The sequence below is a fragment of the Salvia miltiorrhiza genome, unplaced genomic scaffold (assembly GCF_028751815.1).
Source record: "Salvia miltiorrhiza cultivar Shanhuang (shh) unplaced genomic scaffold, IMPLAD_Smil_shh fragScaff_scaffold_79, whole genome shotgun sequence".
Classification (NCBI taxonomy): domain Eukaryota; kingdom Viridiplantae; phylum Streptophyta; class Magnoliopsida; order Lamiales; family Lamiaceae; genus Salvia; species Salvia miltiorrhiza.
The window spans coordinates 295,017-318,215 of NW_026651486.1; the positions used below are offsets into that span (position 1 = coordinate 295,017).

Here is a 23,199-nt window from a genome sequence, read left to right on the forward strand (position 1 = left end):
GGAATTTACTATTTTGCCCCCGTCCATGCGAGGAGCGTGTTCGGGGAGCGAAATTACTTTCTTACCCTTGGCATGTATTCCTCTATAAATACTCGCGCATGCACAAATTGTACATATACGTTATCTTTTACTATCAAGCAGCAATTTTATATATAAAATTTTAAAAATATAAAATATTTTTGAGTCGATTTTGAAAATAGCCACTTTGGAATAGTAAATTTAAAAAATACTCACTAAGATAAAAAAAAATTAAAATTAGCCACACTTACCATTTTACCCTTGCATATAAAAATTTAAAAAGTACCCGCAAATGCACAACTAGTTGAATTCACAGCTGTCATTAATTTTGGTTGTGAATTCAAGCTTTGAAACTCGAATTCACAACTGAATAGTTAGTATTGGCGTTGTGAATTCAAGTTTTAAAATTTGAATTCACAACTAAAAATAGTGTTAGTTGTGAATTCACAACTAGCAATACAGTTGGTTGTGAATTTGAGATTTAAAACTCGAATTCATAACTAACACTAACAATTCAGTCGTGAATTCATCAAACTGGTTGTGAATTCTAATTTTAAAACTCGAATTCACAACCAAAACAACTAGTTGTGAATTCGAGCTTTTAAATTCGAATTCACGATTAATGATTCAATTGTGAATTCTAGTTTTAGTTGTGAAGTTATAGATCTAGTTGTGAATTCAAGAACCTTAAATTGTGAATTTATAGCTATTGGCCTCTAATCAGAATCCATGGAAGAAGAGTTCGTGTATGAGATCGAAATCTATGGCGCTATCGGAAATATTAGGTGACAAGGCATCATCTGCCATGGTTGGTATTTAATAACTAGATTCATTCACATCTATATATCTATGGATTCGTGAAAAAACATGAAGAGAAAATCAGGATCCGAAGCAGAGAAGCAGCTTGAATATGAAGAACAAGAAGAGCAGCTTCCATGGAGGATTGCTTTCTATCATCTTCCAGAAATTGATCACTCGTGCGCCAAACATCATCAATGACGAATTATTTCCAACTGTAATTACTCTCTCCGTCCACGAAAGAACTTCATATCTTTCCTTTTTGGGACGTCCATAAAAAAACTTCCTACCTATTTTTGGACTATACCCCACCATTTATAATTACTTACTTTTCACTTTTTCACAACTCTCAATATTAAATATAACACATTTTCACCACTTTCAATACATTCTAACAACTTTTTCCCCACTCTCAATACACTCAACAATTTTTTTTTTAAAACCCGTGTCACTCCCTCCTAGGAAGTTCTTTCATGGACGGAGGGAATACAATTTAACGATTTGGCGATACTCAAAACAGAAATTGAAGATTCCAACAAAAAAAATTAAGTCTGACGAGAAAATAAATGTGAGAATGTATAAAGAGACAAGAGAAAGTGCTGCAGAGATAGAGCAGAGAGAAAGAAAGGTGCTCTACGAGAGAAAGATGAGAGATAGAGGAGAGAGAGAAGAGAAAGGGAGAGAAAGTTGCAAAGGTGCGTACCAGAGAGAGAGAAGAGAAAGAGAGAGAGAGAGAGTGCAACCGAGAGGAGAGAAAGAGAGGAGTATTTTTTTTGAGAATGTGTGTGTTTGTGATGATGTATTTGTGGGTAGTTTTTTAATTTTAATCTTAGGGGCAATTTAGTCATTTAACATAAAAGTGGGTAATTTTTAAAGTTCTTATTTGAGTGGGTAAATTTTAAGTTTACTAAAAAATGATTACTTTCATGATTCAATATTTTTTGTGTATAGCATGGAGGGAAAATCTAATTTATATGTAAATGTCTGGTTTTTCATTATTATTATCCGATTCAGTTTATTAATTACTCTTACTAAACTAAATTATAACTTCCATATATATATATATATAAAATCTAACCTCCTGATTATTATTAATTTTTTTTTTTTGAGTTGTAACCTTTTGATGTTATAATCATATTGAGTTGTAAATTTTGGAGATATTCGGTTCGTTTCTGCGTCTCCCTTCATATTTTCAAAGGTTTGTAATTACTAGTAATAGTATCGATTATGAATTCTCATTCATGTTTGTTTGTCAGAAAAGTAATCTGAATTGGGATTGTTATTCCCAGGAAAATGATTCCATGGAAAATGAATTCTAATAGATTCATTATCCAGTGTTTGGAAATATCAAAACTAATTGTTAGGATTCTGGATTGTATCATTAATTAAATATATTTAATTAATATATGTAAGAATTAAAGTGATATTTACCCTTAATTTTCAATAATTCAGAATATAATTGATAGTGTAAAAATAGTTTGGGGTTTAAAGTGATATTTACCCTTAATTTTATAGTAACAACAAAGTACATAATTAAGATTAACTAAATGATTTATAATTCTAAAATTAAATTCATTTTTTTTCTTAGATAATAATAATAATAATAATAACCGGCCGATGTCGTCGTATTTGATGGACGGCTGGGATGGTGTCGAGGTGGTTGGGCTGGCGCGGCGAGTGGGCGCTGGCTGCTTCGCGGGGGTCTGGTGTCTTCGCTGTAGTGGGCTGCTGTTTCGGTTCTGACCTTTGGTCGAACACCTGGTGGTCGGGTGGGTTCAGGTGGTGTCAGGTTTGTGGGGGAGCTCCGGCGACGGAGTATAACCGGCCGGATGACTCCCTTTTTTTCAGTTGGTGTTTTGGTTTTGGGATAGCTACGGCGACGGCCTTTAACCGGCCGTTTAGCTCTCCTCTGTTTTGTGTTTTTCTTTTGTGTTTGGTCGCACGGCGACGGCGTATAACCGGCCGTGTGGCTTTTTGGTTTGGCATTTGGCGACGGCGTCTCACCGGCCTCTTGCCTGGTTTTTTCTGTTTTTGTTGGTGGAGAGCCGGGATTGTTTGGGGACGATGGTTAGGCCGGAGTTCCGGAAACTTTCTCTTCCGCTCTTCCCCATGGTTGCTTTCATTTTTAGACGGGCACTCTTTTTCCTTTTCTCGGTTTTTCCCCTTGGGGTTTTACGTGAAAAGGTTTTAATGAGGCTCGGCCCTTAGTCAGCGTTCTTGTGCTTTCAAGGGTTTTCTTAAGTTTTTTTTTCTTCCTTTTCTATAAAATCTCAATTTATATATATAATAATAATAATAACAATAAGTATGATTCATAATTCTAAGAATTAAATTATGATTTCTTAAAATAATTCATGAATTAAATAATAATAATAATAATAATAATAATAATAATAATAATAATAATAATAATAATAATAATAATAATAATAATAATAATAATAATAATAATAATAATAATAATAATAATAATAATAATAAGTATGATTCATAATTCTAAAAATTAAATTATGATTTTCCTATAATAATAATAATAATAATAATAATAATCATAATAATAATAATAATAATAATAATAATAATAATAATAATAATAATAATAATAATAATAATTTTCATTTTATAAAAAAATAATATTGGATATATATGTAAGTAAGAATCCTGAGAATGAGGAAAAAGAATACCTAAGAAAAACTAGGAATAAGAATCCTGGAAAGTTGTACTACTTTCCTTGTTTTCAGGATTCTGATTACTTTCTCAATCTGACAAAAATTTAACCAAACACAGGAATTTAATATTTTGGAATCAGATTACTTTCCCAGAACAGAATCCGTGCCAAACAAACATAATGCTTAATTTCGGAATACTGTCATATAAAATTAATTTTAACTTATGAATTTTGGTCTTTCTCAAGATAAAATTAATCTTGAATGATTTCAGATTAATTTAATTTTGGATAATTTCGAACTAATTTAATCTTGAGTATGTTCATGAGTAATAAATTAGATCAAAAATTGTATTTTCTATATTCCTCTATAACTTTACTTGTTTTAAAATTTAAGAATAGTTTAATAATTTAATATTTATATATTACTTCCTCCATTCCAATAGTAATGTCCCACTTTCTTTTTTGGGACGTCTCAATACAAATGTCTCATTCCCTTTTTGGCAATATATATTCTCTCTTTATACCTAATATTTAAATAATTTACACCAATCAATTTTATCTACTTTTTACACATTTCTTAATCTTCGTGCCCAAAAGCTATGAGTAACTACTATTGGGGTGGAGGGAGTATTTATTTTGATACATGGTATAAATCTTTTTGTATAAAAAATTATTTAATTCATAACTTGTACGCAAATAACAAAGAGTCAACTTTTGAGATAGTCATATTGAGCAATAAAACTCAATATTTGGCCTCTCATCTAATTTTTTTTTTTGGCCATTTTTATGTTTTAGGACTGTTTTACCCTTAATTAGGGCGGACCGAGTTCGAATTTGCGAGCGGGTTGGGCTTCGGGGTTCGGGTTAGAGCACGCAGGTTATGATGGTACAGTTGGTACAAATGGATAAATTCGTGCCAATTGTGTCATTCATTAGGTACACTTGACACAATTAGGCTCATTTGTGTCAAATGTGACTCAAGATTGAATGGTGGTATAGTTGGTACAAATTGATAAATTCGTGTCAATTGTGTCATTAATTAGGTACACTTGGCACAATTATGCTCATTTGTGCCAAGAGAGGGCGGGGGGATGGGGGGACAGAGGGAGAATCGCGTGTATGGGTTGAGCTAGATATAGTAGAATCCGCATAGTTAAGAGTATTGTGGACCGAAATTATAAAAAAATGGTCTTAATTTATGTTTTTCATATGAGTGATCGAATATTGAGTTTCATTACTCAATATAACTATATGAGTACATATTCTCAATACCAAACATGTACCATTCACCTAATACAATAGGAGTATTTTAAAACTCTCATGGTGAAATGGCTAAAGAATTACTAGACTATTTTGTAGACTATTTGACACCATTGAAAATATTTATTTTTTCTCCCACTCAGTGTGTGTGCGCGCGTATAGTGGATTATGTAGATCTTTTTTTCAGATGAGATTTTGTTGGGAACCCCATGGAATATCAGGTTTTATTTTGATGATACCAAAATCCATAGGTCTTAATTGTAATAGACTAGAATATTTTTGAACTCAAGTGTTAGAGTTCGTTTCTAGTTTAGCTTGCGGTTCTGAAGACTGAAGACTGAAGACTGAAGGACGAAGGACTGAAGACTGAAGACTGAAGATACCAACTGAAGTATCAGTTGAAGAATCAGTTCGGAACTGATTACTTAATGCGTGCTCCGTGGACTCAGCGAACTGATACTAAAGTCAAGTATCAGTTAAGCATTCTTCCTCGGACTGAACTTCCAACGTTCAAAGGAAGCCACGTACTCACAAAATACAGCCGCATTAAATGCAGATATCTCAGGATCTCCTTATCTCTGCAGAGGTCATTCCTATTTGGTGGCTACTTTATCAGAGACGTCACATCTCCTGTCCTTCAAGAGAGCCGTTTCCACCAAACAAGGAACCTCGAAGATTGAAGCCTCAGCCCAAATTCGAAATTCTCTCCAACGGAAGAAATCTTGAAGACGTTCTTCGCCAACGGATCTATTCAAGACTTCCAATAAATAGCGCTCGAGGATCAACTTCAATCTTCACCGATTCAACAACATAAGCTGAAGCTCTGCCAAAATCGCTACTCAGCCTAAAGCTTAACTTCCCCAAAGCTTGAATCGAAGAAGAGAATTCCAAAGCCAAAATCAGTCACTGCTGATTACATACATTCTCTTAGACCTTAGGCAAACCTCTGTTTACCCAGAAGCCAAGGTCAAAACTTGCTCCAAAGAACTTGTTCTTTGCAGTATAGTTGGCAACCGTTCAAACCTCCTTTCAGAAAGAAAGAGTAGAGTGTTTGAGTGATTCGGAGTTCAGGAAGGTACTCTGACTCTGAGAGTCTTAGCGCGGGTTGTGCTAAGCGAGAGAAATCCGACACGAGTGAAGTGTGGGTACTGAAGAAGTGGTTTCTTCAGTGGTACGGTTGTGTGCACCCGGCAAGCACACGGTTTGGTTTGCAGTGCACCTGTTAAGCACTTGCGGAGTGGATTGTTGGTCTGATCAACCGACCGTGAATGTAGGAAAGGGTTTTTCCGAACCACGTAAAAGTCTCTGTGTTATTTACAGTTTTCAGTTTTACATTCTTACTTGTGTTGTTTCAATTGATAAACTGAATACTGAATAACTGCAAAGAGAAACATAAGACTAACAACGTGCTCAACCGATGCTATTACGAAACTAAGTTTATTTCCGCTGCGTATGATATCAGTCTGACTGATCTATCTTCTGTTAGTCAGGAAGAGTGTTATCATCTCTGTTTTTAGCAAACTCGACTGAAGCCCTTACGTGCGTCAGTTAAATTCCAGTAACTTAACTGATAACTCCTTACTGAAGAGTTTTCAGTATCAGTCGTCAACCATGTTTGGTCAAAACTCCTTTCAGTTAACAGGTGTCATAGTTTGCGTGTAAAGTTTCGTTTTGATCTCTATCTTGAGATCCCTCTGTTTTTAGAGGAGGAAAGAAAAATAGCCCATAGGTGTATTCCCCACCCCCCCCATACACCTATTCGAGACCCTTCGGACCTAACAGATTTTATGTCCCACAATTTAGTATGTATCACTGTGTCTCACTCTTAATTTATTATAATATTTAATTAATTTTTCTCCAATGTTAATTTATTATGTTTTAATATAATAAAAGATAATTAACAAGATAGTATTATGTGACGAATGTGATGAGGAGTAAACTCTGCATCAATGATGTGCAATTAACATGACTGAAATATTCCTTTTATATTATTATTATTACTGACATTAATATTATTGTTTCAAATATTTTGTGCAGCACTGAATTGACAGGGCTAACCTTATCAATCGAAAATTATCTTGGTAGCTCAACGACTCGGCTTCAAGCTCAAGACTCATGTAATAAGGGCTTAGGCCTGATTATTTAGATAAATGGGCCTTAGAGGTGAAATGGGCCAAAGCTCACTTAATAGCATATAAATAGGGTTCTTTCATTTTTTACTCATAAGTCAAGTTAAATAAGTTAGAAAAGTTAATCATTCCTTCAATTCTCAAGGTCATGTAAATGTAGGTCATGTAAATGTAAACACTCTGAAGAATATAGTGAAACACCCAAAACTCACCCGTGGATGTAGATCTAACGATCGAACCACGTAAATTCTCGAGTCGTTTATCATTTTATAGTTAGGTGTTGAAGTTTGATTCATCAACTGGCGCCGTCTGTGGGAAAATAGAGCTAAGGCGTGAGATTAATCAGTTTTCCGGTTACTGTTCATCGAAAAAAAAAAAAACATTTTCCAGCGGTTTCTTTTCCAGTTTTCGGCGACAATGGCCGATCCCTTTCAGTTTCAGCTTGCTCTCCCAAAATGGTAGTTTTCTCTCCGCATCCACCGATCTATATTCGAAAAATTCAAAACCCTCAAAGAAAAAACCCCCAATCTACATAATCTCTAGTGAAAAATCGAAATCCCCAGAATCAGAGTCCCAACTCGAGATCTCCAAAGTGCTTTCGAATCCATAGCTAAAATCTCCAAATTGCTTTCGAAGCCAGCACCCAAAGCAGTCTCTTCATAAAACTTTCGGTGATTCCTTGTTTTTCCTGAAAAAATCTCACTGATAAAAATCCTAAATTCTGCTCTCAATTTGGGGTTTTAGAGAAAAACCCCAAATTCCTTCTGTTTTTGTCTTTGGCGAACAATCGTCCGACGTAATCGCCTCCGCCGCCGCTATCATCGGCTCACGCTGTAGCGGCAGAGTAGCAATCGCCGCCTTCGCCATCAGCCAGCCTCGATGTCTCTCCGGCGCGCCGTTTACGCGTCTCCACCACGAAGGGCGGGCCCTAGTTCTCTCTAATTACAGTTTAGACAAGATCGCCACTACGGCTCAGTCGCCGCCGCCTCTAGATGAGCGGTGAGGTTCGCCGTGCCGCCGTACCCTGAATCCATCAGCTCACCGCCACGGCTTCCGACTTCTTTCTCCCTGCCTCGACAACGAGGCGATAGCCACTGTTTTCAGCTCAATGGAACAACCAGGGAATTTTAGGGGGTTCCCTGCGAATTCATGAAATCAACCTGTCCGGCGAGCCCCGACGCCTCACCCTGCCGTAATAGCCAAAGCGATCGAAGAGATTCGCAGCGAGATCAAGTCCTCCGTCTTCAAGAGACTCACCCAACTCCAGGACAGTCGACGCTACTTTCTTCTCCTCACTCGCTTAAATAATACAGCTTATGGGTTCTTGTAGCAGCATGGGAACTTGTTGTCATAATAGCTCGTGCAGTAACAATCATGGCATACTAATATCTTATGTTTTAATTATACCTATGTGACATATTGGTTCTCCATGTGAACTTAGCTAGTTTTAAAAATGGGCAGGACAAGCAAAAATAAGCATAACGAAACAAATGTGTGGCAACATATTACATGTTCAAAGATTTCTTGGTTGATTTATAGCCCTGTCTAAAAGGGTTTTCATATGTTACTAATATTTGTTCTTAAGAATTCTTGTAGCACATGATAAACATATTTGGGGAAAAACTTGAACAACTATGATAAATATCATAACATGAAAAAGTATTCCACTAACCAGTCGCGACTCAGGTACTTCGCTAAGCTGAAGTTTATTATTGTTTTCTCATCGAAGCATGTGATGTGAGCATGATTGGAAAATGTCATACTTCGTCAATTGAGAAAAATCATAATTTAAATGATCTTGATGGAATTTATGAATTATAACATTGTATTGGAAGCTGCACAACTTCTGCATATGTGCTTAGATTTGAAACATGAATTTACTTTAATACGAAGCTGCACAACTTTCGCATATGTGTTAAAATATAAAATGGATGCATGGGTTTTGAGAATTCAATTATGTTCATAACATGTTCATTCAATTTCTTCACATGTTACCAGAGGGGGGAGTAGGGTGTACACCCAAAATATGCCCAAAGGCAGAGTTGGCTCTACCTCATCGAAAGGTGAGTAAAATTTTGAGAAAAAAAAATGCCCGAGGGTCAAGATTGGGTCCACCTCATGTCAAGATGAGTAAAAATGTTGAGAAAATGCCCAATGACAAGAATTCATCTCTACCTCCCCTAAAGAGGAAAAGTTGAAAGGAAATCTTAGAAAGAATGCCCAATAGCAAGAATTCATCTCTACCTCCCCTAAAGAGGAAAAGTTGAAAGGAAATCTTAGAAAGAATGTCCAATGGCAAGAATTCATCTCTACCTCCCCTAAAGAAGAAAAGTTGAAAGGAAATTTTCTAAAGAATGTCCACTGGCAAGAATTCATCTCTACCTCCCCTAAAGAGGAAAAGTTGAAAGGATATCTTGAAAAGAATGCTCAATGGCAAGAATTCATCTCTACCTCCCCTAAAGAGGAAAAGTTGAAAGGAAATCTTAGAAAGAATGCCCAATGGCAAGAATTCATCTCTACCTCCCCTAAAGAGGAAAAGTTGAAAGGAAATCTTAGAAAAAATGTCCAATGGCAAGAATTCATCTCTACCTCTCCTAAAGAGGAAAAGTTGAAAGGAAATTTTGAAAAGAATGTCCACTGGAAAGAATTCATCTCTACCTCCCCTAAAGAGGAAAAGTTGAAAGGATATCTTGAAAAGAATGCCCAATGACAAGAATTCATCTCTACCTCCACTAAAGAGGAAAAGTTGAAAGGAAATCTTAGAAAGAATGCCCAAATGCAAGAGTTGATTTCACCTCTCCTAAAGAGGAACAAAAATATGAAAAATTCATATACTTAAATCACGATAGAGTTGACACGACTAATCTAGGTAGAGTTGATTTAAAAGTAGGGTCGCCTAATGTATTGCCCAATGGTGAGTCCGGTTCTGCCTCACCCAAAGGTGAGGATTTTTTGAATTGCTCAATGGCAAGTCCGTTTCTAAATCACCCAACGGTGACGTTACTTTAAATCGCTTCTCAGCGACGACTCTAAACTAAAAATAAGAAATTATTATCGTTGACAATGTGCAGTGTTGGAATATTTTATCTTTATAGTTTTTACAAAATTGATATTTCTTATCGTTGACAAGTTACAAGGTTGCAGGGGTGAAGTATTTTGAATTTATTATGTTGCCAAGTGAAGACATCTCGTTTTAAGCGAGTGAGGAGTTAAAATATCATGGCTGACAATCAAAGGCCACAAAGCAACAAGAAATTCGTCAAAAACACTAATTTATTGTTGACCAGGGGGGGAGTAGCTGATGAGGAGTAAACTCTGCATCAATGATGTGCAATTAACATGACTGAAATATTCCTTTTATATTATTATTATTACTGACATTAATATTATTGTTTCAAATATTTTGTGCAGCACTGAATTGACAGGGCTAACCTTATCAATCGAGAATTATCTTGGTAGCTCAACGACTCAGATTCAAGCTCAAGACTCATGTAATAAGGGCTTAGGCCTGATTATTTAGATAAATGGGCCTTAGAGGTGAAATGGGCCGAAGCTCACTTAATAGCATATAAATAGGGTTCTTTCATTTTTTACTCATAAGTCAAGTTAAATAAGTTAGAAAAGTTAGTCATTCCTTCAATTCTCAAGGTCATGTAAATGTAAACACTCTGAAGAATATAGTGAAACACCCAAAACTCACCCGTGGATGTAGATCTAACGATCGAACCACGTAAATCCTCGAGTCGTTTATCGTTTTATAGTTAGGTGTTAATGTTTGATTCATCAGAATGAATATTATTATTGTTTCTCCATCTGCTCTTTTCCTTAGGTAGTATATTGTTTCTACATATATTATATGACGAACGAATACTATTATTTCTCAGCATGTCTTTCAACTGAGTTGGCTCTATACTCAAGTATAATAAACTTGAGGGTCATAACTATGTTGATTGGAGAAGAAACTTAAATATAGTCTTGGTAGTTATTAACGTTAAGTTTGTTCTTTGAAGAAGAATGTCCCAATGTTCTAGCTGATAATGCGTCAAATGTAGTCAAACAACCATATCTTAATTGTCAAATTGTAGATGAAAGGGAGTAATTTTTTTTTAATTTAGATATTCTAGTTTCGTAATAAATTTATAATAATTAATAAATTATAAGTTTATGTATTGTCGTACCAATATTAAAGCTCATACGTAATTCAAAAACACAAAAACTCCTATAAAATCAGTTTCACAGTGAAACCGATTTCACAAGAGACCATCTGATTCCAAAATTGACTAAATGCACATGTGTAATTCAAAAATTGACTAAAAATTTATGTATTTACATATCAATATTCTTTTGATGAGGATGATATTTGAGCCTCTACAGAAAAAGGATAAAATCGGTCCAAATACCTTAGCCCATGAACACGATGCGCCTATAAGAGGGGCCTAAAATACTCTCGTTGGTTCTTCACCCTGAAATAAAAAACCGCAGTATGATTATTTAGAGTTACAAAAGGGAATATGGAGGGTCCAGAGCTAACATTTTGGAGGAAAAAGATGCAGAATAGAGAAATACCCAGAGGAAAGTTAGGAAAAAGAGGTTAAGAGGAGAGGAGTGTTTCTAACACCAGAGGGGGATGTTCCACTTTTATAGGAGAGCAACATTTTATCTTCAGATGAGGATGTTCCATCTTCAGAGAAGAGATGGCAAAAAGTAAAGGCGATCTCGAGAGATGAAGGACTTGAAGAAAGATACAAAAGATCTTTTTTGTAGCTACAAAGGAGTGCACGCACCTATGAGTGGTTGTTGTAACTGATTTACAGATGGTCCCTTCAACTTTTGCAAGAGCCATTACTCCAAACTATCACCTTGTCGGCCGACGTGGAAGATGCCCGAAAGTTGAAAAGACGTCCATACCCTTAAACAACAATAAGAAGAAATCAAAGATGACAGAATTGCCCCCCCGTACTCTGAGCTGAAATTATTAAAATGCCATTCATTTGTGATAGTCTATAAATAGTAGGAAAATCCACCTTGTAAGACACGTTGATTCAAATTTATGCAAATTCAAGCATTTGTCAGTTTTCTTTAGAGTTCTTCATATTCTAAAATCTAAACCATTGGAACATCACCACTACTAAAAATAAAAGAAGGGTTATCGGCAAGTAAAAGGAGAATCGAGAATCAGTTTCGATCAACAGCAGCTAAAGAGACACCGACATTCCATACTCAGGTCAAAATCGTGAATGTAGCTAAAGAGAGACCGGCGTTCCATACTCAGGTCAGAATGTCTCATAAAATCAAATAAGCAACCTGCACGCAGGCGGGACCTACACAACATAAAGGTGAAAAAATAACCGCATATAAGCGGGATCACTACCCACACAAAAATGGAAACACTACCCACACAAAAGTAAGAAAACTACACCACTCGCAGGCGAGATTGAACTCAAGACCTCTTACAAAGGAGAATCTTTAAATACATCAACTTTGTCACTTGAACTAAATCTCATTGATTAACCATTCTATTAATTAGAACACAAACTTTAATTATTTATTATTCTTTGAAATTATTGATCTCTCACTTGAAAATTGTATTGGCGCTTCGTCTTCTCATGAATCTCTTATCATTATTTATTATATGTATTAAATCACAAATATATATGAAGTCAGATTTAGTTTGATTATGTTCTAGACAAATCTATACACTTTAGACGTAGTTGACCTACCACATATTATAACTTTCTTCCTGCTCTGTGCCCTGGCCATTATCACATGTGAAGCATTATACTTCAAAAATTTAAATGTTTTTTTTTTCACTAAAAAGCTCGTACTAACCCTCAAAGACACCGTTAAATGAGTTATAGGCAACGAATTTGATTTAATAAATATTGATGTCACTGGAATTTGTAGCTTTTAATTGAAAGCCCAAAGGTGAACTTTTCTTTTTTTTTGGAAAAATTATGCGAGGAAATAAATAAATTTAATTTCGTATGATGGTGAACTCGAAATCATGACCTCAAGCCTTTAATATTAACCCTTTACCGTTAGGTCAATACATACATATAAATGTCTCACTTTATTATGAATGAAGTGGTGTTCATAAATAAAAAGTGAATATTTTTTAGAGACGTCCCAAAATAGTAGATTGCGCATGTTTTTCAGGGATAGAGCACCGAGATCTGGCTCGCTTATGGCAGAAATCATGGCGGTGGTCTGTGGCATAACAGTGTGTTTGGAATATAATTTGTCTCCACTTGAGGTATTCACAGATTCATGCCTTGTTGCGCGCCTCTTAACTGATCCGGATGAGGACGAGGATCTTTTCCCGGATGATATTCGGGTGTTTTTTGAGGCTGTGAGATCACACCTCCTTATTGGGGTTTTCCACTCTTATAGAGACGCCAACTTGGCTGCTCATAGTTTGGCTCGTTTTGGTAATAGTTGTGCGCAGCCTCACCTTTGGGTAGAGGACTTTCCGCAATGGTTGCTTGATATTGTAAGTGAAGACATTGCTTAACCTTTAATATCATTTCCCTTCAAAAAAAAAATAGTACTCCCTCCGTCCCAAAGGAAATGTCCTCTTTCTTTTGGGCACGGTTATTAAGGATGCATAATCTGCCTAATCTAGTAGAAACTGAAATGATGCATAATCTGTCATTGAATCTTATATGCTGCCTAATCTAGTAGAAACTGAAATTTCCTTAATATTCTACTAGATTAGGCAAATTATGCATCCTTAATAACCGTGCCCAAAAGAAGGAGGACATTTCCTTTGAGACGGAGGGAGTAGTATGAAGGATATGGCTTTTATGTTTTGGTGTTCTATAATGTAGCATATTATTTTATTTTTAATTTTTCTTCAATTTTACTTTTTGTGATTAAGTCTTTGTATTTTAATTCAATTTTATTATACCTGATAAGGATGTATAGTTAATTTGCAGTAGCTAATTAACTTGAAATTGTGTTCGTAGATATATAAATGATTTATAGAATTGGCAAATTCATAGTTGGGATAGTATTATATAAATAATAATTTTAACTATAATACAGTTAACACTTAGAAGCAACCAATTAATTATATAATAAATTGCAATTATTGAAACAGTCTGTCACCAATTGTAGCCACGAAGTCAAAGCACATGTACATAATTTAATGTTCATTCATCCCCACCTACACTCCAATTAATAAATGAGATCATGTGAGGATAACTACAACAAATCATGAATTCCTGAAAATTGAAAAAAAACAACCAATAAAAGCCCACAAATCCCACACCAAAATGGATGGAGCAAAGATGAAAAACAATCTGTTTTTGAGTGATGAGGACCAAAATGGAATGCCCAGATCATCATCGGCATTCTATTGGTGGAAAGGGCTGGAAGAATTCGACGAAAATGGCAATTTCAAGGTTGACATCAATTCAGACTTAACACCAAGAATCAGAGTTCTTAGAGAGATGGAGAGATTGGCGTTCGTTTCTGTGGAAGGTTTCGATGATTTCAGACATAAACTGTTGAGTTATAGAGCTGGAGATTTATGGGTTCCTGTGGGTGGAATCAACAAGGAAGAAATGGATATTCCAGCTGTCATCACGATTCTCTTGACTGGCTTAACTGCCTCTGGCAAAAGCTCTCTCATCAATTTCATGTATAGTGTTCTTGGAAGATCTGGCCTCATTCCTTTTGCTCAAACCTCAGGTACCTCCAATTTTCCACATGCTAACTCACTATATATACATCTTCTATGATATTATTGTACATGTACTTGTTGTGTAGGTATTAGTGAGTAGTATTTGTTGTTTCAAGATGTCCCGTGATAGCCACTCGGAGTGTGCATGATTATTGATGGCATGAATTTTAATAAATATTAGGTGAGAAATTGATCCACTTTATTATAAGTGTTAATGGGCAAAAATGCCCCATCCCTTATGTGTTTTTTGAAAAATGCTCTCTCTTATCATAGAAAGCATTCTATGCCCTAAATATGTGAAGTGCCTAATTTACCCTTTGATGTTGATGGATTCGCTTGGTTTTTTGTGAAAGTCTTACACATTTGACCGATTTGACAGTCATCGGTCATAAAAGTCAATGATTTGACAGCTATCAGTCAAGAGTACATATGATCGGTGGGTGGCTAGATCATGTGTCCGGCCGGCCGGACACATGATTTTATCGGTCGGATCATGTGTCCGGCCGGTGAAATTATGTGTCCGGCCGGTGAAATCATGTGTCCGCCCGGCCGGACACATGTTCTAGCCACCCACCGGTCATATGTACTCTTGACTGATAGCTGTCAAATCGTTGACTTTTATGATTGATAGCTGTCGAATCGGTCAAATGTGTAAGACTTTCACAAAAAACCAAGCAAACCTATCAAATCAACGGGTACTTAAAGAATATGGCATAAATTGCTTTGTATAATAAGAGAGTGCATTTTTACAAAAAAAAAAGATAAGGAAGTGGACATTTTAAATTTTTACTCTTATTATAAAGTAGGGGTAAAAAATAAGGAGTTGGTGATAGGATAGTGACCAAAAATCGCAAATGCATGCTCTTGTGTGACATCCTAAAATGAAAAGAGGTGCACACTCTTATAGGACGGAATGAGTATAATATTTTTTTTCTCTTTTGCTCGAACTTTTTGTAATTTGATTATATTGATGCTACACTTAGGAGACGTTAACTTGCATGATTGAGTATTTTTATTTTCAAGAGTAAGATTTCTCCATTCTTATCATTTTAATGGAATAAGAATAAGCAAAATTAACTTAAATGATAGAAATAATCAAGGGTCTTGGAATATTCTAAGGTTTCAATCTTTCAAAGTAAACAAGGGATTGATCTTACTATTTTTTATCTATTAATAATAATCCTTCAAAGTAAACTTCTCTTGAAAAAATGAAGTTTTTTTTTTGGTATTCCTTTTACATCAAGTAAGAGGAATAATTTAGAGAGTAGCTTTTATGTGATGTACTGTGTAATTTGTGAATTATATTTAATATGTCACAAGAAGAAATAAGATATTTCAAATGGACGATTCAAATTGAAAAGTGTAGTTTTAAATGGTACGGATGAACTACTATACATATAGTGACATGATATTATGTATAGGACTATAGGAGTATCTAATCTTAATTATGATATGTATTTAAGTACTATTGAATTAGTAGATATTGTGCTTAAAGATTGGCATTATACTTAATTGATGTATATATATTGTTCTTGGATCGTCCTTTTTGTATTTTCTATTTCGATTTTTTTGATGCTATACTGGTACTAGCTAGGTGAAGTATACCAATACACACACAATCTAATTGAATTTGTAGGTGAATCATCAAGCTACAATACAACTATGTTTCTTGAAGAGCACAATGTTTTGAGATCTGGTCGCAGTGGGTTGTGTGTGTACGACACGAGAGGTTTGGACCAAAATAGGATGGGGGAAGGATTGGACGAGGTTTCGACGTGGATGAGTGAGGGCGTTAGACATAACCAGCCTTGTTACAGACTAGGAGACGAGCGGAGAGTTATGGGATCAACGCTGGTAAATAGCTCAAGGTTCGCTAAGAGAAAAGTCAATTGTGTGATGGTTGTGGCTGATTTATTGCAAATTCATGAGGCCTTCAAATCTGGCGATTTCAAGTCAATCGAGGCGTTGAGATCCCTTTTTCATTTGGATTGCACCAAAAATTTGAGTAAGTATTCTTTATTTTTTGATACACTTGAGATCGTCATTTGTCAATCCTACTTTTTTTTGAGGAGTTAATTTGGTGTTCTACTCGTACAGTTTTCATTTTTCTTTAGTTTTTTTTCATTTTTTTCTTTAATTTTATTTTACTGTACTATAGTTTGATTTTGCAATTATTAAATAGTGTAGATTATAAACAATTAGAGTAAATAATAATAATTTCAAATTTTTTAGTTAATAATTGATGATTATGGTATTCCATAATTTGACTATATGATTATTTCAAGCTTCAATTTTTTGGTAATGGTTTTCAATAGGACATATTATACTGTAAATTTATTAGTGGGGTGTGAGTGGATACAAAAATATTAGCATGTTAATTTTTTGGTAATGGTTTTCAATAGGACATATGAGAATTTGAATCAAATGAAATAAAGCATGTTATTTTTGTAAGGGCAATATTGGGAAAACATTTATTTTCAGGATGTTATAAATTATAATCCGAGTTTTTTTCTTGTCGAGCCTTTTTCAAGAATCGTTTTTTTTTTTTTTGTAAATATAAATGTCTATAATATTTTATAAAATTTAAAATTTCCACTTTTGTCGATAAAGTCGTAGCGATCATTTCCCTAGACGAGACTAGTCAAATCTGGATCATCTGTTAATAACAGCCCACAAACACGCATTTTGTTATTGATTATTACAACTTGACTAGTACAGCTATCATTTTAAAATGCAATTTAATATCTACTGTCACCAACTAACCGAGAAAAAAAATATGATTTTAATATTGAATACATCCCAAACTAGAGTTGGTAAGTGGTTTTACAATTACAAATTTTAATTTGGTTTATTTACAACAGATGAGAATCCGATGTTAATTCTAACACATGGCGACGCCCTAAGCCCGGGAGATAGGATCGAAGGGAGGCTCAAAATATGCGAATATTTAGGTATACCGGAGACGAGTGGGGCCTATGACGTGGCATGCTTAACGGAGCAAGGGATTTTTGTTCAAGACTTTGACTCTGTAACGGCCTTTGCATTAATGGAGGCTGTTTATAGGGCTTTGCTGCAATCAGACAGATCTCATTTACCTAACACCAACTTTAAGGATTCGATCATCGTGTTTTGGTCGTGGCTGATGAGCTGCATTGCTACTTTCTTTGCAATGCTTGCTCATTTCTTCTCCAAGTTGGGACATCACGACGGCAAACTTAAGAAGATGTGATCATGTTAATGTATGTTTGAGCCGTGATCGTCGTATGTACTTCTTGTTTTATGGTAAGATCGATGCATGTTTTAATGTGCTGAGAGTGATTTCTCGATTTGTGTATATGTATATATATACACATTATGAAGGTGAGTATTTATATATTTCCTAATAATGTGGCTTTTGGGAGTATGGTGTAATTTAATTGAAATATGAAATTATATTGAAAAATATATTTGAAGCTGCAACCAATTCCAACATTCTATGATTGAACAAAGTCACCATTTAAGTATATATGTATTATGTGCATGTGTTAGGCCTATCGATACATGATTAATGCTCAAAACTAAGACACTGTTTGAAAGCAAGATCAGGTTTTTAATTAGTTTAAGAAGTTCATGTAGTGTGCTTCTATAAAATGTGTTTGGCACACTATGCTAAAAATAGTGAAACAAGAAGTAGTCTGTTTGGTAAGAAGCGTGGAAAAGATCATGAAATGACTAATATACCCTTGTTAATATTTGAGAATGGTAAGTTTGTCCTCACACTATTTTACAAAGTCGACATCTTTATCTGTGAAGACCAAAAAAAACATAACAATAGGAGCATACACCACAGTGGCCATTAGCTAGCATACCAAAAATTTAGAACCAATTGCAAGCAAAATCAGACGAAATTGTGTATGCCCGCAATTGCTACAATGCACAAACGAAATCACAAAGAAGCATATGAACCTACATAATCATGCCTTCACGGCAATGCCACAAAATCAAATATGCAATCATTATTCCACAATTCAAACAAAAAAGATGGAGAACCGAATATTGTCGGCCAAACGTACACGACGGCTAGATCAGTTCCAATGCCCTTCGCCGTCCACCCTCACACCCCGCTGAAACCCTAGCAGCGCGCCGTATCGCCCAACTCAATTAAATACTACAATACAGTAATCGAATCAGCGACAGTTCACAAACCATGGAAGATTGAATGAATCACTCACAGACATTCAATAACAACGTGGGAATGTCGAAGGATACATTGTCGTGCTCTCATTTGTAAGGATACACCGTGCGTTTTTCGGTTACAATAAGGAGATAAAAAAAATTAAGACAAGGGTCATTGTAGCATAACGCTGCTGTAAGCCTGTAACCGAAGGCCACCCCGCAAACGTTTTCAAAGTGTAACAGTGTTTTATGCTCGGGCCAAGCCTTAAATTCGAGCATCCATCTTTTGCTACCTTACTCACCAAACAAAGAGATATTGCCGATTTGCTAAGCAATATACCCGCAACCTGGCTTTCAAAGAGAGCCTAAAGGTCCTCGATTCAAGTTCACTGTGATGCAGTTTTAAAATTTCTTTATTTTAAAAAAAAAGAGCATACATGTATTAGGGATGTAAATCGGGCCAATCCACCGGATTTCGGGCTAGCCCTATCGGGTTACGGGTTATTCAGGTACGGGTTAATCGGGTTGAAAAAAGTTTTAGGTTAAAAACTTTCAACCCTAACCCTAAATGTTCGGGTTAGCTCATCGGGTTAGTAATATATTTCTCTTGACAATATTATATTTGTAATAAATAAATACACTCATAAATAAGTAAAATTTCAACATCGACTTATATAATAAAGATATAATGATGCAACATTATCGGCAGCATCATGTATGAGATACTAGTTGATTTGATTTATTTACTGATTGAGGATCTTCCTCAACCCCTCACCCTTGGGTGTTTTGTATTTTTTTAAATATATCTATATATATATAATTATTAAATAATTATTATTTTTATATTTTTATATCTAAATATTTTATGTTAGATATTGTATTAAAAATACAGAAAAGTGAAATGATGAGACTTTCTAATATTTTATTATTTTTTAATTTTTATATCTAAATATTTTATGTTAAGTATCCAGGTTTCGGGTTAGCCCATCGGGTTAGTCGGGTTGTAATTTTTATCGGGTTAAATAATTTTAACCCTAATTAACCCTCTCCGATTGACGGGTTAATCGGGTTAGCCCATGGGTTTCGGACTGGATTGACATCCCTAGCTGAAGTTATGCAAGAAAACACATTCACAATACTTATTAATACTCACCATCTCTTCCAAATCAATCTGAATATTATTACGAAAAAACAAAAGCAAAGCTTGTAAATATTACTATATACGTACCAATAGCGTGGAGGGAGACGGTGACTCGAGCTGCTGTTCCAGGTGACGGCTGACACAGCGTCGTGGTGGAGCCGCGAGTGGGAGCATCGCTGGTGGACGGGTCACCGCACGTGGAGGCACCGACTGAAATGCAGGTGTCGGCTGCGTGGATTGATGGTGTTTGTTGTCTTGGTGTGCAGCGGACGGCGACAGCTACGTGGAGCGGTGGTGTGACTGGTGTATGTTGTCTGGTATGGAGCGGACGGCGTCGCCTGAATTAGAGGCGGACGACGTGGAGGCGGTTGGCAGCGTGAAATGGACGGTGGTGTCGAATGGAGGCCGGAATTGATTGCGGAATGAAGGTAGATGGAGTGGAGGCACCGCGTTTGTGTGTGAATTGAGGGAAGGTAGGGCTGGTAAACCGGTCGGTTCAGTTTTAAACCGAACCGGTTTACCGATTAACCAAAACCGGTTAAGGCCATTTCCCTAACCGGTAATCGAACCGATTATTGGACCGGTTAACCGGTCCGGATCAAACCGATTAATTCATGATTTCTCAATACCGGTTTTTATTTTAAAAAATTCAAATTTGTAGAATGTGTGCAATAGGATTTGAACTCTTGACCTTTGAAAGAAAGAATAAGGTCTTATCCACTGCACCAATTCATAACTTATGATAATTTAGAACAAAAAAAATTTATAGATACTTGAAATATTAATGTATTATTTAAATTAAAATATTAAAATATAAATTAATTAATTTAATATAAAATAAACCGGTTAATCGGTTTAACCGGTTAACAGACCGGTTAAACCGATTAACCGATTAGTGATGAACACACTAACCGATAACCGAACCGAACCGGTAAAAACCGATTATCGGTTAACCGAAAATCGATTTTTTCGGTTCGGTTACGGTTAAAACCGATTAACCGGAACCGTTTTACCACTCCTAAGGGAAGGGATTAGGGAGTGGGCAGAAAGTTACTTCAATTTTCAAATCCTATTTTTTTTTTAATTATTTAACCAACCCGACGGGCTGACCCGCCTAACCCGCCAGCCCGAACGGGTCAATCCACAGGTTTCGGGCTGCATTGACATCCCTATATGTATATGTAAACTGATAAAAATTTGATGTAGTAAAATTAATTAAAACACGAATCGTGAATTTAGAATCAAATGCGTGTTGGCTTCTCGAAATCCAAATAACGGAATCATTTGAGAAATTTTTCTTTTTATGTTGTTACCAAAACATGTTATTAAAAGTTGTTGAGAAATGATTTGGGTTGGGGAAATAGATGAGATAAGGGAGAGGATCGGAGGCATGGGCTAACTCCAGCCGACCAACTTGGCCTATTTCAGAGTCACGAGTTTGTTTCATCAACCACGTTTGTTTTATAGGGTTAATGTCTTTTCAATTTTGCTTCTTTACGCTAATATTGTTCTATTGGGAGTGAAATTTATTACGAGAAAATGAGAAATAATAATAAAAAAAATCTCTCTTTAATTTCATGTTTTTGTTCTATTCTTTTCTACAAAAAAAAAATCACTAGTTTTCATTCGCCTTTTTACTTCAAAGATAATATTATCACACTAAAAATAAGGTGATAATATTAACCTTCTTGGAGTGAAAATAAAGAATAAGAAATAATGAAATTTATTTTTGTAGAAAATGAGAGAAAAGAAAAAAAGCATTTAAAGAAAAAAAAAATGTTATCCACATTTTCCCATAATAAATTTATCAACCAAATTAAAAGATATTGGCTTAACAATTAACAAAAGAAATTGCTTTAACAAACCCCAACCTTATATATAAAGGTGATGTGAATGATTTTGTGCAGCTCAAAAAAATAAAGTTTATCGGTGAAAAAGTAGGGCTATTGAACCTCAAAGCCCATTAATATAAACAATTTCATTTTTTACTTTACTGAAGATAGAAGGGCTTGAGAAATCCCGTATAAATTAGTCGTGAAGAAGGAGAATCATCAGTGAATCTTGAAAACAAGAAAAGACAACAATCCACGAGCCAACACTAGGTGCAATAGAAATTAACTTAGAACCAGGTTGCACCCCTAATTAGCAACAATCTTGTCCAAAGAGTATAGTTGTTATCATTAGTTAGGGAATCTCTACGCAATAAACTTGACGGATATCATCACAAAGCACACTACATGTGAACCCGTCAAAAGGATCGATCTAACCCTAGAAAGCGTGCAAACGAATTAAGGAAAAGACGATGATGCCCCTAATCTAGATTTCATCTATAAATAAGTAGCTTCCTTCCATTGTATTCACATAATACACATTAAATATTTCATTACATTGTAAACTCTCTACGAATATAAAGTTTTCTCTAATTTTCTCAGCGTTCTCATTCTCTCTACTTTCTTCTTACGTTTATTCATTGTAATATTCTCTTCGTCTTCGATTATAACCATCATCTCCGATCAATTCATCGAAATTCGGCTATACCTCATATTGACATGTTTGGACATCAAAGATTCTCGTTGAATCTCCAATATTCATCGGTTATATTCTCTTTCTGTACTAGGTTTCCCTCTTTTTTCCTTTACGCTAGTTATTCAATTTACTGATACTAAAATTCACCGTAATAAAAAATGTCAAAGATTAGGAAAAAAAATTGATACTAATATTATACTATCTTACTATATATTAAAAATTAAAAAAAAAAGTGTGTGAATAAATTCAATTACAAACGTAGAATGTCATTTAATAAATATATTACCAAAAAGGTAAAAGTAATCAACTACAAGAAAATCGCCAAGATTATAAACGATGTTTTTACGTTTGAAATTATTTTTACCTCATTCTTTGCGCAAAGAATATTTTTCCAATTTTCGTGCAATATTATTCTTGATAAAATATATAATATGCATTTTAAATGAAAGAATTTACATAGACCTTTATTTTGATATATGATATGTAAAATATAAATTTGAAATGAAAAAGTTATTATTAAAATTTAAAAATTAATTATTCTCTTCGTCCCACGAATCTTGATGCATTTGTTTTCGGCACGAGAATTAAGGAGTTGTAGATTAGTGTTATACTTTGTATGTAATAAAGTAGAAAAGTGATAAAGTAGAAGTGTGTATGTAATAAAGTAGAAAAGTTATAAAGTATAAGTGTGTATGTAATAAAGTAGAAAAGTGATAGTATAATTAAAAACCCTTATTTTTTAGCTAATTGTTACTCCATTTAGAAATGCATCAAGATTCATGGGACGACCCAAAAAAAAATATACATCAAGATTCGTGGG

General features: G+C 35.0%; 1 protein-coding gene across 1 annotated transcript; it reads left to right on the plus strand.

Moving 5' to 3' along the window:
* Nucleotides 1-13,980: 13,980 nt before the first annotated feature.
* Nucleotides 13,981-18,016, plus strand: LOC131003142 (uncharacterized). The gene is made up of 3 exons (XM_057929622.1): nucleotides 13,981-14,565; nucleotides 16,194-16,562; nucleotides 17,419-18,016. Exons 1-3 carry the CDS (start codon nucleotides 14,148-14,150, stop codon nucleotides 17,784-17,786), a joined length of 1,155 nt encoding a protein of 384 aa, XP_057785605.1. The 5' UTR covers nucleotides 13,981-14,147; the 3' UTR covers nucleotides 17,787-18,016.
* The last annotated feature ends 5,183 nt before the right edge of the window (nucleotides 18,017-23,199 follow it).

Coding starts and splice junctions, on each gene's coding strand:
- LOC131003142 (XM_057929622.1), top strand. CDS start 14,148: ATGGATGGAGCAAAGATGAAAAACAATCTGTTTTTGAGTGATGAGGAC. Junction 14,566..16,193: donor TCCTTTTGCTCAAACCTCAG/GTACCTCCAATT, acceptor TTGAATTTGTAG/GTGAATCATCAAGCTACAAT. Junction 16,563..17,418: donor GGATTGCACCAAAAATTTGA/GTAAGTATTCTT, acceptor TATTTACAACAG/ATGAGAATCCGATGTTAATT.